General features: G+C 39.7%; 1 protein-coding gene and 1 long non-coding RNA gene across 2 annotated transcripts in view; both read right to left on the reverse strand.

The window, feature by feature from the left end:
* Hs6st (heparan sulfate 6-O-sulfotransferase) overlaps positions 1-12,402 on the reverse strand; it is a 114,022-nt gene extending 101,620 nt beyond the window's left edge. Inside the window, exon 1 of the mRNA XM_089733315.1 lies at positions 11,716-12,402. Within this exon, the coding sequence (XP_089589441.1) occupies positions 11,716-11,811 (96 nt within the window). The 5' untranslated portion in view covers positions 11,812-12,402. The remainder of the gene's footprint in view (positions 1-11,715) is intronic.
* Positions 12,403-14,194: 1,792 nt separating this feature from the next.
* On the reverse strand, positions 14,195-15,390 carry LOC149501504 (uncharacterized). Its single transcript, XR_016324258.1, has 2 exons — positions 14,672-15,390; positions 14,195-14,313 (listed from the first exon to the last, which is right to left on the reverse strand). It is a non-coding gene; the product is annotated as an uncharacterized LOC149501504 (long non-coding RNA).
* Between the last annotated feature and the right edge of the window lie 438 nt (positions 15,391-15,828).

Consider the following 15,828-nt stretch of genomic DNA (forward strand, 5'->3'; position numbering starts at 1 on the left):
AGCCGGGATGTGCAGGAAGCATATAAAGAATGTATTGATTGCATTTGTAGCATCACTTGGTTCATAATGAACTCTCGTCGCCCTAGATACGTCATTACGGATCCTCCCGATCCATTAACGGTGTTTTTAGGTACCTCAACCACCAGTCACCGACCGAAGGGCTCGGCGAGTAAATTAACCCACAGACACAGCCACTGAGTTTCTTGCCGGATCTTTTCAATGGGTCGCGACTCGCGTTTCCGATCTAGTGGTAGATTCTGCAAAGCACTGCTCTTGCTAGGACCAGTGTTAGAAACACCTCCGGTTTAGACCCCGAGAGCTCACCTACACGCTAGGGCAGTCTTTCTCAAAGTGGGCGATAACGCCCCCTGGGGGGCGTTTGAAACCTAGAGGGGGGCGTTAAGGGGCCCAGGAAAAAATGGGGGGCGTTGATGTGGGTTAGGGGGGCGCTGTAAAATTTGTAATTTCATTTACTTAATTTACCCATTACCGTCCAATGTCAAATAGTATAGTAAGCCTAAGCAGCTCACTTATTGTAAACATTGTTTACTATTTTATTTCTATATAATAATAGGTTGGGGAAAAAGTTTTTTCGCATTTTTTAAGAACATTCACAACATTTTTTAATATTGTTTATTCGCATTTAAATAAAGTATGTCAGTACCATTTTGTTCGATAACTTTTTGCCATCTTGTAGGTAGGGACATGATCCCATTGCTATAGAAATTTTGGGGCTTCTGATCAAAATACCGCGACAATTGGTTTTGGCAGTCCTCTCGTGATGTTAACCTGACACTGCCTAAAGAATTCTGAAGAGACCGAAACAGGTAGAAATCTGAAGGTGCAAGGTCAGAACTATACAGCGGATGCATTAACACCTCCCAGCCAAGCTCTCTTAATTTTTGCTGAGTGGCTAAAGATGTGTGAGGTCTAGCGTTATTGTGATGAAAAACCACACCCCTTCTGTTGATTAATTCCGGCCGCTTTCTCTCAACTTCTTGCTTTAATCTCATCAGTTGTTCGCAGTAGAGTTCAGAATCGACGGTCCTGCCTGGTAGTATTAGCTCATAATGTATAATGCCCTTCCAATCCCACCACACACACAGCATCACCTTGTTGCGAGTTAACCCGGGTTTTGCCAGAGTCTGTGAAGCCTGACCGGCCTTTGACCACAACCTTTCTCGTACGTTCTTGTCGTACGTGATCCACTTTTCATCACCAGTTATCAGCTTCTTCAAAAATGGTTCGGTTTCATTACGTCGTAATAAAGAATCACAAATGAGTACACGGTTCGTTAGGTTTCTTTCAGTGAGCTTTTTTGTGTGCCCAGTTTTTTTCAAATGCGCCATAACTATTTTGTGGTCAATTCCCAGTTCTTCAGTTACGTCTAACTACTGATATGCCGATCTTGCCCACTTTTGCAAAAATGGCATCGATTTTATCCGTAATAGGGCGACCAGAGCGACGTGCATTTTTGACATCAAAATTTTCGGATTGAAAACGCTTAAACCAAATTTGTGATACTCTCACAGACACTGCACTAGGTCCATAAACATCGCAATATTTTTTCACGGCTGGCGTTGCTTTTTTACCTTTTTTGTAGTAAAATTTTAAAATGTATCGAATATCTTCATTAGATTCACTCATCTTGAGAGTACGAAAAATAAATAAAATCACACATCTTCCTAATTTTAATTTGGAATTATCTTCTTTCGAACTTAAACTTTTAATGATACCAAAACCAGCCAGATACAAATAGTATAGCCAAGGAGATTTTATTACAAGTCCATACATTTTTAAGCTATTGCATAGCTTTTATCGCGGGCCTTGAGCGCGGCGACCGAATCATGAAATTCCGTAACTAAAAAAACCTAACATCCCTCACTCCGCCTACCATGTAGCTCGCGTTCAACACATTCACACGTTGCGCTTGTGTAGTGTTTGTGAATAAGCGCGTGGCGTGACGTCACACTGCATGCGCATCATGAAAAGTCTGCCCATCTCTCTCGCGCGCGGTTTAGCTTATGAATATGAAGGGGACAGTTAAGGTTTTGCCTTTATTAAGGTTTAATATAGCGTGGTCTTGTTTTATTATTGTTTTAATATTAAATTATCATTGTCTAATTATAATGTCATAAGTTGATAAAAAATGCTATGCAATAGCTTTACCGCCGCAGTTCCCGAGTGCCACACGTTTTTTTTTTTGTCAAGAGGTAATCGCCGGACTTCCGCCCTTCACTGGGGATGGAGGGCGGGGCATGTCGGAGTCGAACCGACTAAAACCTCTTGTCGCTCAACAACCAGCATCCAAACCTCGCATGAGACAGAGCTCATGAAAAGGCAAAGGGGGGAAAGTGAAGCGTTTAGTGCGGAGCACATCTCTCCCATTACCCTCCCCCTCGGGACGCCGAACTGGTGGTCGTCGGCGCCACGACCACCAGCCCTCTCGGTCGGCAGGCTGTCCGAAGCCTGCCTAGATGGCGCTGGTTAGAATGGTCTATCCTACGGAATACCCCGCTGAGTCAGAACCAGCGTGGGTTGAGGATAGCCGGCCTTCCATCACCCGGATGCTCATGCGTAAAACGTGTGCAGATCAGCTTGCACGTCGTCTTCTTAGGCCCCCTTCGCCGGTCCCCAGGCCGACATGTGAGGGAGATCCGAAACACTTAGAGGGCCAGGGCTTGGGCGAGATTCGCCTCCCTGGACCCCGCTCGATGGCGGCGGGTCTGTGCATCTCTCACGCGCTCCGCCGCCTCTTTTAGCGAGATGGTGCACTCGCAGAAGTCGAGCATCGCCTTTCACGACTCGTCGTCACCGAGCATCGATGCCAGAACACTCGGCAACGACAAGTCGTTTCCTATTTTTGCGACGAGGACACGCCACCGCCCCTCCCATGCGGGGCAGGCGACGAGCGTATGCTCTGCCGTGTCCAAGTCGCAACCTACCGTCGGCTCGGCTCCGATCCGGTGCAACCATGCCCAGTGAGTACCTGCGTGAGCTGGAAAGTGAGGCGTCCTCTGTCACGATTCACCCAATTCACAAGAACCGGGCGAATCGCCTCGACGGTCCTACGACCTGCCGAAGGATCGACCAGCCGCCTGGACCATGACTCCAGCACGGACCGCCGAGATTGGGCCCTCCGCGCGCTGACCACACCGGGGCTGGGACGCGCCACGCCCCGGGCACGAAGGTTAGCCCGCCACTGATAGTCAGCGGCGGGCGCCTCCGCCTCCAGGACCCAAGGCGGCGTCCCAGTACACACGCCGCCTCGAAAGAGATGGTGCGATAACCACGGATGATCCTGACCGCGATGGTGCGTTGCGGCCGTTGCAGCAACTTCGCTAACCCCACGGCCAGTGACTGGCCCTACGCGGGCGCCTCGTATAAGGCGCGTCACCTGGTCAGGCCCCCCGATGTTGGGAAGAAGCCGGCTTAACACGCCGGCCACCCCCAACAAACAAGGGACCAGGTTCTGAAAGTGAACACGGAAGGTCCAACGACTGTCCAGAATGAGACCGAGGTACTTCAACTGCACCCCGACCCGATACGGACGCCTCCAACAACGATATGGGCATCGACAGGTGGCACTCTCCGCGGCCTGTGGAACCACATGGCCTCGGTTTTACTGAGTGTCACGTCGAGGCTTAATCTCCTGATTTTGCCGATGACATGCGCCACCCCAGCGGTGGCAAGACGAGCAAACTCAGCAAAACTCGCCCCCGGGACATGACCAGCGTGTCGTCTGCGTAACAGATTACGCTTAGGCCCGGGAGGAGGGCACCTCTCAGTACCCAGTCATACCCGATATTCCACAAAAGGGGGCCGAGCACCAACCCCTGTGGAACACCGCGCACGACCGGGAACCTGTGCACGATCCCACCGTGCTCAGTACACGTGACCGATCTGTCCTCCAAGTAGGAAGCCACCAGTTGGCGAAGGTAGGGGGGCACTCCGTGTCTTACCAGGAACATTTTTTAAATAAAAGAACACTTATTACGGCATAACTATAATAGTTAGACATATGCTGTCGCGACACTTTTTGTAAATACTAATGTTTTTTACAAAGTCATAGTACATTATTTTATTCTGTCATCAATAGTTTTCGTAGGGCACGCGACGTAAATAATATTTTAGGTAAATTTTTTTTACACCTTGGGTTATTGGAGTTTTAGTAAGGATACCTAATTTTTTTCAAAAAAAAATATAGCCTATGTCACTCGGGAATAGTGAAGCTTCCAAATAGTGAAAGAATTTTTCAAATCGGTTTAGTAGTTTCGGAGCCCATTGAATACAAACAAACAAATCTTTCCTCTTTATATATATAATATTAGTATAGATATTAATTATTACAAATAATAAAAACGCTGACTTAGGCGGCGGTTTTTATTTGAACCAGTTCTAAATTATAATCTAAAATTCTATGAAAAAATACCCATATTTATCTATAATACGAAATTATATTAATTTATTTTTTGTAGTTTCCTTCCTTCTTGCGTCGATAATCCTCAGTGCTGAGGGTCGTGGCCTCCTCTAATAACTTTCTCCTGCATCATCTTGCGCCATTCCTGCCTGTCCTCGGCTGTGTGGATAGCAACGTGGACTGAGGTATTGAGAGTGGAGCGTATTTAGTCCGACCAGCGCATTGGATTTCTGCCTCTGTGCCTTCTCCCGCATACCTTGCCTGTTACCAGCAGCTTTTCCAGATTTTCACCTCTCTTTCTGGCGATATGTCCAAAGATCTCGAAACTCCTCCGCGCGCATGTAGTGCGGAGGTGCATTTGAATCTTGAGCTCGGTAAGAATGGATTCGTTGGTGCTGTGTTCTGTCCAACGAATCCCGAGCATTTTCCTCCAGCACCACATCTCAAACGCGTCGATGCGTTGGCGGTCAGCTTTCTTGAGGGTCCAAGTCTCTGCGCCGTAGAGAAAAATGCCACCCAAACACGGTCCATTTGGGACATAGCTCTCTTTGCCATACTGATTCGCCTTCTGAGGTCCTTTTCGGAGGATCCATTACTAGCTATGACGGAGCCCAGATAAATGAAATCCTCTACGACTTCCAGGTTTAGCTTATTCGTAGTTTAATAAGTTATTATTGTTAGTAGTATTATTTACTAGTCGAAATATAAATTTTTGATTATCTTATGATGAGAATTATATTAATGAGATTTATGAGAAAGATAATCAACAAAAATAGTTTCGTTCTAATAAATTAGCATAGTAATAGAGTGAACTAGCAATTTATTTTGGTAATTCTGAATTTAAACAAACATTTTGATGAGAAGAATTCATTTTTACTTTGCAAATTTGTAAATACAGGCTCTGTAGCAATGTACGGACATATAATAATATGAAGAAACAATAATAGCATCTACAAATATATATGTACCACGTGGTACTACATTTACTAAAATTTATACAACATTTATTAATTAAATTAATGAAATTGTGGTTTTAAAGTTTTAGGGGTGTATAAAAAATGGGGGGCGCTGAAAAATAATTGATTTTCAAAGGGGGCGGTAAAAGAAATAAGTTTGATAATCACTGCGCTAGGGTAACGCTGATATAGCCTCTCAAGGCTATTAATTTAATATTACTGTTATATATATTTTTGATATATTAGTGTTTATGTAAAATGTTTTATTTATGTATATATTTGTTTTTTTTAGTCAGTCGGTAAGTATATAGCGATTAAATTCTATACCCTATATGATTATTGTCCACGTTTTTAGCGATAAAACCACCCATTGCAGTTTTCGGTATTTAATTCGGTGCACACTCGTAACTCTTTACTGCTGTTATCAACGTCCAAACAAAAACTTGATTAATACTAGTTAATAATCTACGAAATGGAAACAAGATTACTTAAAACTAGCACGAAGGGGACTACTCAGTGTTTATTACGAGGCGTAAATCCTTTCAGAAATGATTCATTGATATTCTATTACAACATTCTCTCGAACGACGCACAAAAACACTCCATTACTCCTTTAGCAATAACGCGGCGTCAGAAACTGGATATATACGTTACTTTTTGCGGTACGCCTTCGTCCGATCGTAAAAACGAATTAAATCAGGCGGCGCGGCCTGCTGCCACTTCTTAATTAGGCCGACATGCCTGCCAAGGGAGAGCGTTGCATAATATGAGAATCGTACACAACCAGCCAACGTTGGGCGAGTTATATTGCAAAATTATTATGATCATCTCATTTAACTGAGTCGAACACAAACAGATATATGAGTCGACTATTATCAAAGCCGGCAATGTGACTTTTGGACAATTATTGGTAAATCAGAAAAACGAATTATTGACTTCGTATTCCATTGGCAGTCACAAAACTCTTCTGAACGACATCTTAGATAAATAACAGGTTAAGTATTAACCTTTATTTAATGCAGGTTTTGAACCGTATTCTTTGAAGGAGACGATTATATTCAAATCAATCTGTATTGACATATCAATAACATTTTTTTGTCCAAATGCACAGATTGCCACCTTTGATAATAGACGACTCATATTTTGTATTGTGTTAACATCTTTTTATTTCCAACAAGCGGTCGGCTCCGGCTCCGCTCGGGTCTTTAACAAAAATTTCAACGATATTTCACGTTGTTTTATTTTTTTAAATAAAATAACACTTATTGCAGCATAACTATAATAGTTAGACATATGCTTATACAACACTTTTTGTAAATAATAATGTGTTCTACAAAGTCGTAATACATTATTTTATTCTATTATCAATACTTTTCGCAGGGCACGCGATGTAAAGAATATTTTAGGTATTTTTTTTACACTTTTTAAGTACAGAAGTATAGATTATATTTTTAAGTTTTGACTCCTGTGTTTTTAGTGCGAGTTTTTTTTATTTTCTCGATTGCATAAAAGTTAACTCAACTTTATATGGAGTTGGAACAGAGTCGTTAACGGCAAACTCGCACGAAGCCCACTGATTATAATTATTATTCGTATTCGAAAACGTAAACACACTTTTTTTTCCTTTCATACAGTAATCGACCGACATGATTATTTACGAAGACAGTTTACTGGGTCGAAGGTTATAAATTAAACGGGTTAAGCCACGATACTTACAATTTTTGTTTTATTTGTGTACTAACGTAAATAGGCAGAAATGCTCGCCGCTTATCAGACGCCAAGCGGTTTCCTAATTTCACACATCGGTTGCGTTTGAATTCTAGATACCTTTTTATTGGCATTGGAGGCTGCACATCTCACGATTTACCTGATCGTTTTTCCTACCTATTCTAGTAACCTCGAAGGTTTACACTAGATTCGCAGAACGAGTAGGTGAGCTCACGGAGCCCTAATCCGAAGACCTGATCGTAAGAGGTCGACTTCCTTCACATACATTGGCCAACGGAAACGACAAGGGACATTACCTTATACAAAGGCCTCTTTTCAAGCCGGTAGTAGAAATTCTACTGCTGTCTATATTTGAAACCGGAACGAGCAATAATCAGGATAATGCTACAGAGCCGTGTTCGCTCACATTATTATTGCCCATTAACTACCACCACCACCAATAACACAAACTTAAATAAATTCAACGTGTATGTTATCTTTGCCATCTATACGGTAAACTTTGGCCTAATTTAAATAGCGAAAACATTCGTGGATAATTAAATTACTATATTATTACGTACTAGCGACCCGCCCTCGCTTCGCTTCGGAAACTGTAATTTATTATTGATTTCTCCACTATTTAATGGATGTTATTATACATATAAACTTTACTCTTCAGTCACTCTATCTATTAAAAAAAACCACATCAAAATCCGTTGCGTAGTTTTAAAGATTTAAGCATACACAGGGACAGATATAAGGACAGAGAGAGCAACTTTGTTTTATACTATGAAGTGATAGTTAATACTACAGTAAATTGCTACATTTGTATTAAGTAACTTAATTAATTGCCTTACTACGTGATTCTTATTATTGTTAGCCTCAACGAAATCAGTAGATTTTATACTCATAAAATGCACAAACATCATTCCTCGAGATTGTCGATACTAAGTTGTTAGAATTAAATTGGTCTAAGTGATGAGGCCACCACTAAACGAGGTCATATGCGTTGTGCTATTATTTTTTATACCTTTATTACCAGTTTTTTTTTATTACTTAGATAGGTTGACGAGCTCACAGTCCACCTGGTGTTACGTGGTTACTGGAGCCCATAGACATCTTCAAATTAAATGCGCCACCCACCTTGAGATATAAGTTCTATGGTCTCAGTATACTTACAACGGCCACCCCACCCTTCAAACCGAAACGCATTACTGCTCCATGGCAGAAATAGGCGGGGTGGAGGTACTTTTTTTTTTTTTTTTTGTGGTGGTACCAACCCATGCGGACTCAGAAGAGTACTGTATTCTAATAAGGTTACGTTACTTATCATGCTTTCCTTAAAAAATCCAAGATAATTTAACTTTAACAGCTAGTATATGTTTTCATGATAGGCCCCTCAGCCTTTGCTGCATTCAATATCGCGGCTTACACCTCAAATTATTATTATCCTGGTCGGAAAATATCAGGCGTAATAAATATGAAGGTAAATTTTCGAGCTCATCGTATTGAAGTAAACACTGAGTTATTTCACAAATCTAATTTAAAAAGAACAAACACCTCGTGTTTGCATGCATTTCGAATGTTTTTTTTTTTTATGAGCAACATCAATTATTCTGTTTCTTGTTTTGAGATTTTTTAAAAAAATATTCTACTATGTTACCGTTGTCATCAATTTATAGCCTTTGGTGAAAATATGCTAGATATACTTTATTCTATGTGAGACATGTTATAATTGGAATTAATAACTACAATGTAAACATTTTTATTCAGTTTTCTATTCTCATTATATTCATGTAGATTTTGATTCTAGTTTTTTTTTATTTATTTGCCTTGGGCAGCTGAGTTATTACCCACCTGGCGTTAATTATGATTACTGTTATTACCATTGGCAACTTAATATATTAGCTTTAAGTCTCAATTCCAAGAAAATGGTTGTTGTTCAAATTTCAGTGATTTAAGTTCTTTCAATTAATAGCTAATAATGTCCTGTTGAATTATTATATGTGAATTATTCATTTATAGTATTTGCAAAAGTTTTATTACTAATGATAGAAATTTTTTGTGTGCCTTTGGATAAGAGATCTGTACTGCCCAGCACATAATAATGTTATAGATATGAGCGGTTTTGATTTAAAAGAATAAATTTAAATAAAAGGAAGTTATTCATTTCATATTGTAGTCAATGTGATGTTTAAATTAATATACAGGGTGGCCCATAAGTCCTTTGATATGAAAAAAAATTTATTAAAATAAAACTAATTACATTATGAATTAAATTTTTATTTACATAAAAAGCTTAAAAAACGGGAATTATTTTTTGAAAATAACATCTCCTAAATGTAATCCGTTGCGATCACGGCACTCTTGCAAACGACGTCTAAAATTGTCGATGACTGCGCGGCACGTCACTGCTGAAATGCTTGTCATTTCTCTGCGGATGTTTTCTTTTAGGGCCTCAATTGACCGCGGGTTTGTGTCGTATACTTTAGCCTTAAGGTAGCCCCACAAAAAAAAATCCATCGGGGTCAGATCTGGACTACGTGGAGGCCAGGAAATGTCTCCTCTCTTAGAGATAACTTTGCCAGGAAAAAGTTGACGGATAACGGGCATAGCAGTGTTAGAGGTGTGAGAAGTGGCCCCATCCTGTTGAAACCACGTCCTGGCATTAAAGCCTGAAAAGTTTTGCAATTCTGGTATGAAAAACTCTTCGATCATAGCCACATATCGCTCCGACGTAACAGTAACTGCGCGCCCTCTGCCATCCTCAAAGAAGTAAGGCCCTAGGATACCATGGGCTGACATAGCGGCCCAAACAGTCACTTTCGGACTATGTAAGGGCTTCTGATGCTTAAGTTTTGGATTGATGGGGCTCCAATAGTGGCAATTTTGTTTACTAACATGCCCGTTAAGATGGAAATGAGCCTCGTCAGAGAACATTATGTTATTGAAGGAAGTAAACCGATTCAACATTTCATTCGCATAATTTTGTCTTTGAATACCGTCAGTTTCCTTTAATTCTTGAACCAACTGAATTTTGTAAGGGTGCATATGTAAATCTTTCTTCAAAATCCGTTGTAACGATGTCCTGGATACGTTTAATGCTCTGGCGCGCTTACGAGTTGACTGTGTCGGATTTTCGCGAATAGACTGTGTCACTGTGTCTATGTTTTGTTCCGTACGTGACGTCCTTGGGCGACCCAACCGCGGTTTATCTAACGTCGAACCGGTCTCCTCGAACTTAGCAACCCAGTTCTTAATCGTTTGAAGAGTTGGAGTGTCGTCAAAGTTGTGTAAACCTTTGTGTTCTCGAAATTTACGCCGCGCAACGGTTGCCGAATTGTCGTTTTTATAAAACTCGCGCACACAAAACGCACGGTCCGCTCCGGTAAAACGCTCCATCGCGACTAAATTCCCAGAAACCGAAGTTACTCCCCCCGCTTCCCCTGCACCGCTCACGCGCGCCCTGTTCGTTTTATTCAAATTTTACTTTTCAAAGGACTTATGGGCCACCCTGTATTATGTGATTTCCTGAATGACATTTTGACTATTTATTATGGTTTATATATATTTAATTTATGTCATGAATAAATTACTTATAACTATTTATTAATTTTAGTAATCCTTCCTAATTTATAAATATCACATTTATAGATCATATTTTAGTTTACATAAAACCTTTTGTTATAAGTATTATATGTTGGGGTATAACATTAAAAGATGACATTAAAAACACCAGTATTAGGTACAGGATAGAAAACAAAGCATATGTCATGTTTTAGGAAAGAAAAATGGATACAAAGGGCATTTGAGAGATGACACCAGAAGTAGTTGTTGTCTGGTAGAGTATAATTTAAGGCACCAAAACCTTTCTACATGAAATTAGTTGCCAGCAGAAATCAATACAGGAAGTTAGAGGGTGCTTTTGGTGCTTAGTAAGCACTGCTTACCACACCAAGTTCAGAGACCTTCCGTAAGCTGCTGAGTATCTAAAAACGATAATTCGGAACTTAACACTATTTTATTTTATTTATGTCAAGCATTTTCTAATTTTACTACATCTAATTTTTGCCTCGTCAATAAAGTCAAACTACATTATATTATTGTTACTGATAGTGTGTCATTTACTGCAATTTACTCATTGTGTTCCTGTCAATATTCAAATCCTACTTTTCAAATTTCCATAGCCTGTATGTAGGCTCAGTATACATAAGCTGTTAGAATGTCTGTGGTGTCAAATTTAAGAACACTATTGGAACCTTAATGCTGAAGTGCTTAGAACTTGATCATGATTATATGACATGATATTCACAATTTTTTTATAATAAATTACATCCATTCTAACCTCATAACAGACCAGCAATTCAATATGGACCAATATCAGTATTTACATGGCAGTTCAAACAACATTCCGAAAATGAATACTTTATACAGCTGTTTAGTCAGAATCAGTTAGAAGACTCGAGTGTAAATCTTCAAAAAAAAATCATTTGTAGCACAAGAATTATTCTTATTTACCAAATTTTTTAATTGGAAGTGGATCATTTTTTAGTTCAATGATGGTAATTGTGTGAAATCTTATCTAAATATTTTTTTATTTTACAAATACAAGTAAATAATACAAAACCTTACCTGGTCTGGGCAAAAATATCCAAAGGCTACCATGCCAAACAGTGATAACAACAAACAGAAGGCTATCACTTTTCGTAGCTTCGATCTCGGCTCCATTGTTTTAATGTGTAGATAGTTCTCGGCAGGAACACAGTGAAATCACTAGAAACTTGCACTATCACACTTTTTTGCATTTCGACCAGGTGCATGTCTCATTTTTACAATAATATTCCAGGCACACTCCTTAACTAAATTTTCTGTCCAGCATCAACGTCCTTAATATGTAAATGAAAGCATAAAAGTTTTCTATTTTCAATTTATATTAGCTTCCACTGTTTTATTCCGAAATCACATACGAGATGTTATGATATTAGACGAAAATAAAGAGCTGCGTTAGAATCTGGCACACGAACGATGTCTAGAGAGCGACTGGCTGATCGGCGGACAGAACTGGGAAACAGCGACTCTATGTAAATGAACACAAACAAACAAGTCCTCATAAGTACAAACTTCCTACAATCGCCATCACTCTGATAACCATTTTGTTATAATTATTTCTCTATCTTATCGGATATGTAAAAAAGTCAAACATTTTGATAATTTGCTTCAATTCACACATTTTTGATACATAAGTATAAATCAGAATCTACGATTTCTGTTTTGAGACGAGAATTCATTGACATTGACACTTGATAGCTGCCAAAAACATTATTATATTATCCATTAGATAGTAAAGATATTATGGCCTATACAGCCAAACCCATTAGCCATTTGTTAAAAATGTCAAACCCGTTTTTCTGTTTTATAAAAAGTTAAATGGAGAGTCTTATAAAACTATGACAAGGCATTTCTCACATGCATTAGTTTAAAACTTTCTTGTTTTATTTGCTTGAACAAGTGAATTGAATCTACCCCACGAATGCGAAGCTGGATTGAGTTCTTTGAGGCAAAAGATTAAGTTTTTCGGCATGGATACCAACACCGTATCTGTGCCACCAAGCAGTACTGCGCTCTAATTTAATGCATGAGTCACTCATGAAACTGTGTGTTGTCCAAGAGTATGTTTACGCTGTAATGTTTGTACGGGAAACTTCAACAGCACTAAACCCTTTTGGTTGCATGTCTCAATAGGCGCCTAAATGATTCACTGAAGTATGGGTAGTAGCATTTTCTGAGTGTTAAGCTACAAACTGCGACCGCCACCCCACATTTACCAATGTAAGATCGTATTTTAAATCTGCACGATTAGAAACCATTCAATCATGCGTTCTAGTTTGAGAGATTTGTATACATTTACACTGTATCTATCATATCTGAAATATACACGGTATCTAGTAGAAATGATAAGATACACTTATTTTGAACGTACGAATGGAATATTTTTATTAGATAAGATGAAAACTATTCATGACATACGATGTAGATGTCTCGTTAGAAATAAGACTATTCTAGCCTTGGGACCCAGGAATGAATTTACCAGCAGACTTAGGCAGTTAGGCTTGGGTTGACAAATATATGTATGAAGATCGGTATTTTTTCATTAATTCACACGGGCACACTAGATTTATTAAAAAAGAAAGTGATTGTCAGTATTCTTCTTTTTTTTCCTACCTAAACTGATAGCCTTGAGAGGCTATGTCAGCGTCGCCTTAACTAGTAGGTGAGCTCACGGGGCTCAAACCTGTGTGCTTAGTGCGAGTTTTTTAACTTTCTCGATAGCGTAAAAGTTAACTCATATTTGTATGGAATGGGATCGTTTCCACACGTTTGCCGATAGGGACGCTATTCCAACTGCATACAAAATAGGGTTACCTTTTACGCTATCGAGAACGTTAAGAGACTCGCACTAAGCACACTGATGACGTTGCTAACACGAACCCTAGCAAGAGCCGTGCTTCGCAGAATCTACCACCGGATCGGAAACGCGACCCACTGAGAAGATCCGGCGAGAAACTCAGTGGGCTGTGTCTGAGGGTTAATTTACTCGTCGAGCCCTTGGTCACAAGCGACGGGTTCGACGAGAACGATGGCCGGTGCTTGAGGTACCTAAAAGCACCGTTAGTGGATCGGGAGGATCCGAAATGACGTATTCAGTGTATTGTTTTTGAACCATAAAAAATACTATGGGAAAAAAATGGAAAGCAAAAATTTTTCGCGAACATAGCGGAAGCAAAATAAAAGAGAAATTTCGAAGCCACTTTGTTTACCATGAAAGTATTTCAATGTTAAACAGGTTTATCCCACTGAATTTCTCGCTGGATCTTCTATGTGGGTGACGATTCCAATCCGGTAGTATTTGCGCAAATTACTGCCCCTGCTAGGGCTAGTGTTAGCAAATTCTCTCAGGTTGAGCTAATGAGCGGACGGGTAATCCGTAGCTGGAATTGCCCCTTAAGCTATCAGCGAATAGGTAGGAAAAATAAATTTCGGAACCTTCCTTTTTTGCGACAGCATACTTTGGACGTTGTGTAGCCTTAACGCTGGACAGAAAAAAAAAATCGCCTTGAAGTTAAGTGATTAATTTATTTATACTTCAGTTCTCATCAGTTAGAAAAAGTTAATAGAAAAATTTTGTACGTAAATATGTATTCCTGCAACAGATTGTTCGGCATTCTTTGTCTAAAAAGAATAAAAATATCGGAATTAGCCATAAAAACTTAATTTACTTCAATCATCAGATTTGTCGCAAAAAAAGATAGGAAATTATTATAGCTTGATTGAACTCTTTTTTGTCTTTTAAAAGTTTATAAATATTATTTATTTGCGTATCCTTAAAGCACATTATTGTGTTAGTATTATAAATCATCGTAGGGTTTTATTAGTTCTATATTTATACTCAAAAGCTATTTCTGGTGCGATTTCAATAAAATCAATACATAGGTATACTAATATAGTATTATAGCTGACAATTGCAAAACATGAAATGTAAACTATCCAGTGCCGAGCGGCAGAAATGGTTAGAATGATAAATACCCACCCGTCCGATCTTAGGAATATCTCCGAATTTCTGATACTAGAAAAATCTATGTAGTAAAAATCGAGGCAAAGGTTATCCTTGGGCCCGCGGTCCGTAACCACATAATCCGCGTGCTCCCTATGAGGTTCGCCCCCCTGGCTGAAAAAAAAGTTATAAGATACGTATTTGTGTTTGTTTGTGTGTGTTTAGGTTGGTTTTTACGGTGGACTTGCCGACCGTTGGTGAGTCGTTTGCTTGGGAAGGTGCTTGCGACGGATGGGAGCTGAGCCGACGGTAGATGTGACTTGCAAGCTTCTGTCTGTCCTTTGAGTGACGCCATATCTTCGTCGCACCGATATGTAAACTTGTCAGCGATATCAGCACGGCAGCAAGCTGTGGCAGACGATGCTTTACTTCTCTAAGTACCTACGAGAGCGCTCTTCTCTCTTCGCACCCACCCATCGCCGTCGAGCCGGAGGGCATTCACGGTGGATCTCTCCCGAATTAGAGACCTTTGAGGGAGAACAAGACGTATAACTTGCTATACTTAAGTTTTGCAAAAGCTCGACCGGGCGACGAATGACCCACGGAGATTCTGCCCCACCAGTTGGCTTTTACTGTGGGTAGAGATTCATGCGTAGAACTTCACGTAATTCTTATTTAATAACTAGAAGTAGAAATGTCACTATTTTTTTAATAATAATAATATGTATTTACTTCAATTTTGTAGGGTCGCCGCATACCATGAATTTTAAGATACCTACTTATAATTTTCAATTTTATGTTCAAGCCAGTAATAATTGTAGAACTCATTCCAAATTGCAATTAGAATTATTAATCAAGAATAGACCTATAGTCGGATTTTTTATTAGACGAAGTAAACTGACGTTTACTGTGTTGTCAGTTTTTGATGAAATAAAAATAGTGTTGTGACAAAGTGAACGATTGAAAAAACTCCTGAATTAATGAAATTGCCTCGATTGTCTAGTGAATAGTTAGTGTGCCGAACTGCCGATATCGGGCACGGGGTTCGAATTTTAGCCGTGCTTTGTACATACCAACGAGTTTTCGACGAAACATTATGTTCCTATGGTATCTACCTGTACTGAATACCGAGTGTTTTAAACATTAAGAAAAACATTGCGAGGAAGCTTGTAAGACTGTCCTATTTCCAATGC

The sequence above is a fragment of the Bombyx mandarina genome, chromosome 15 (assembly GCF_030267445.1).
Source record: "Bombyx mandarina strain Sakado chromosome 15, ASM3026744v2".
Classification (NCBI taxonomy): domain Eukaryota; kingdom Metazoa; phylum Arthropoda; class Insecta; order Lepidoptera; family Bombycidae; genus Bombyx; species Bombyx mandarina.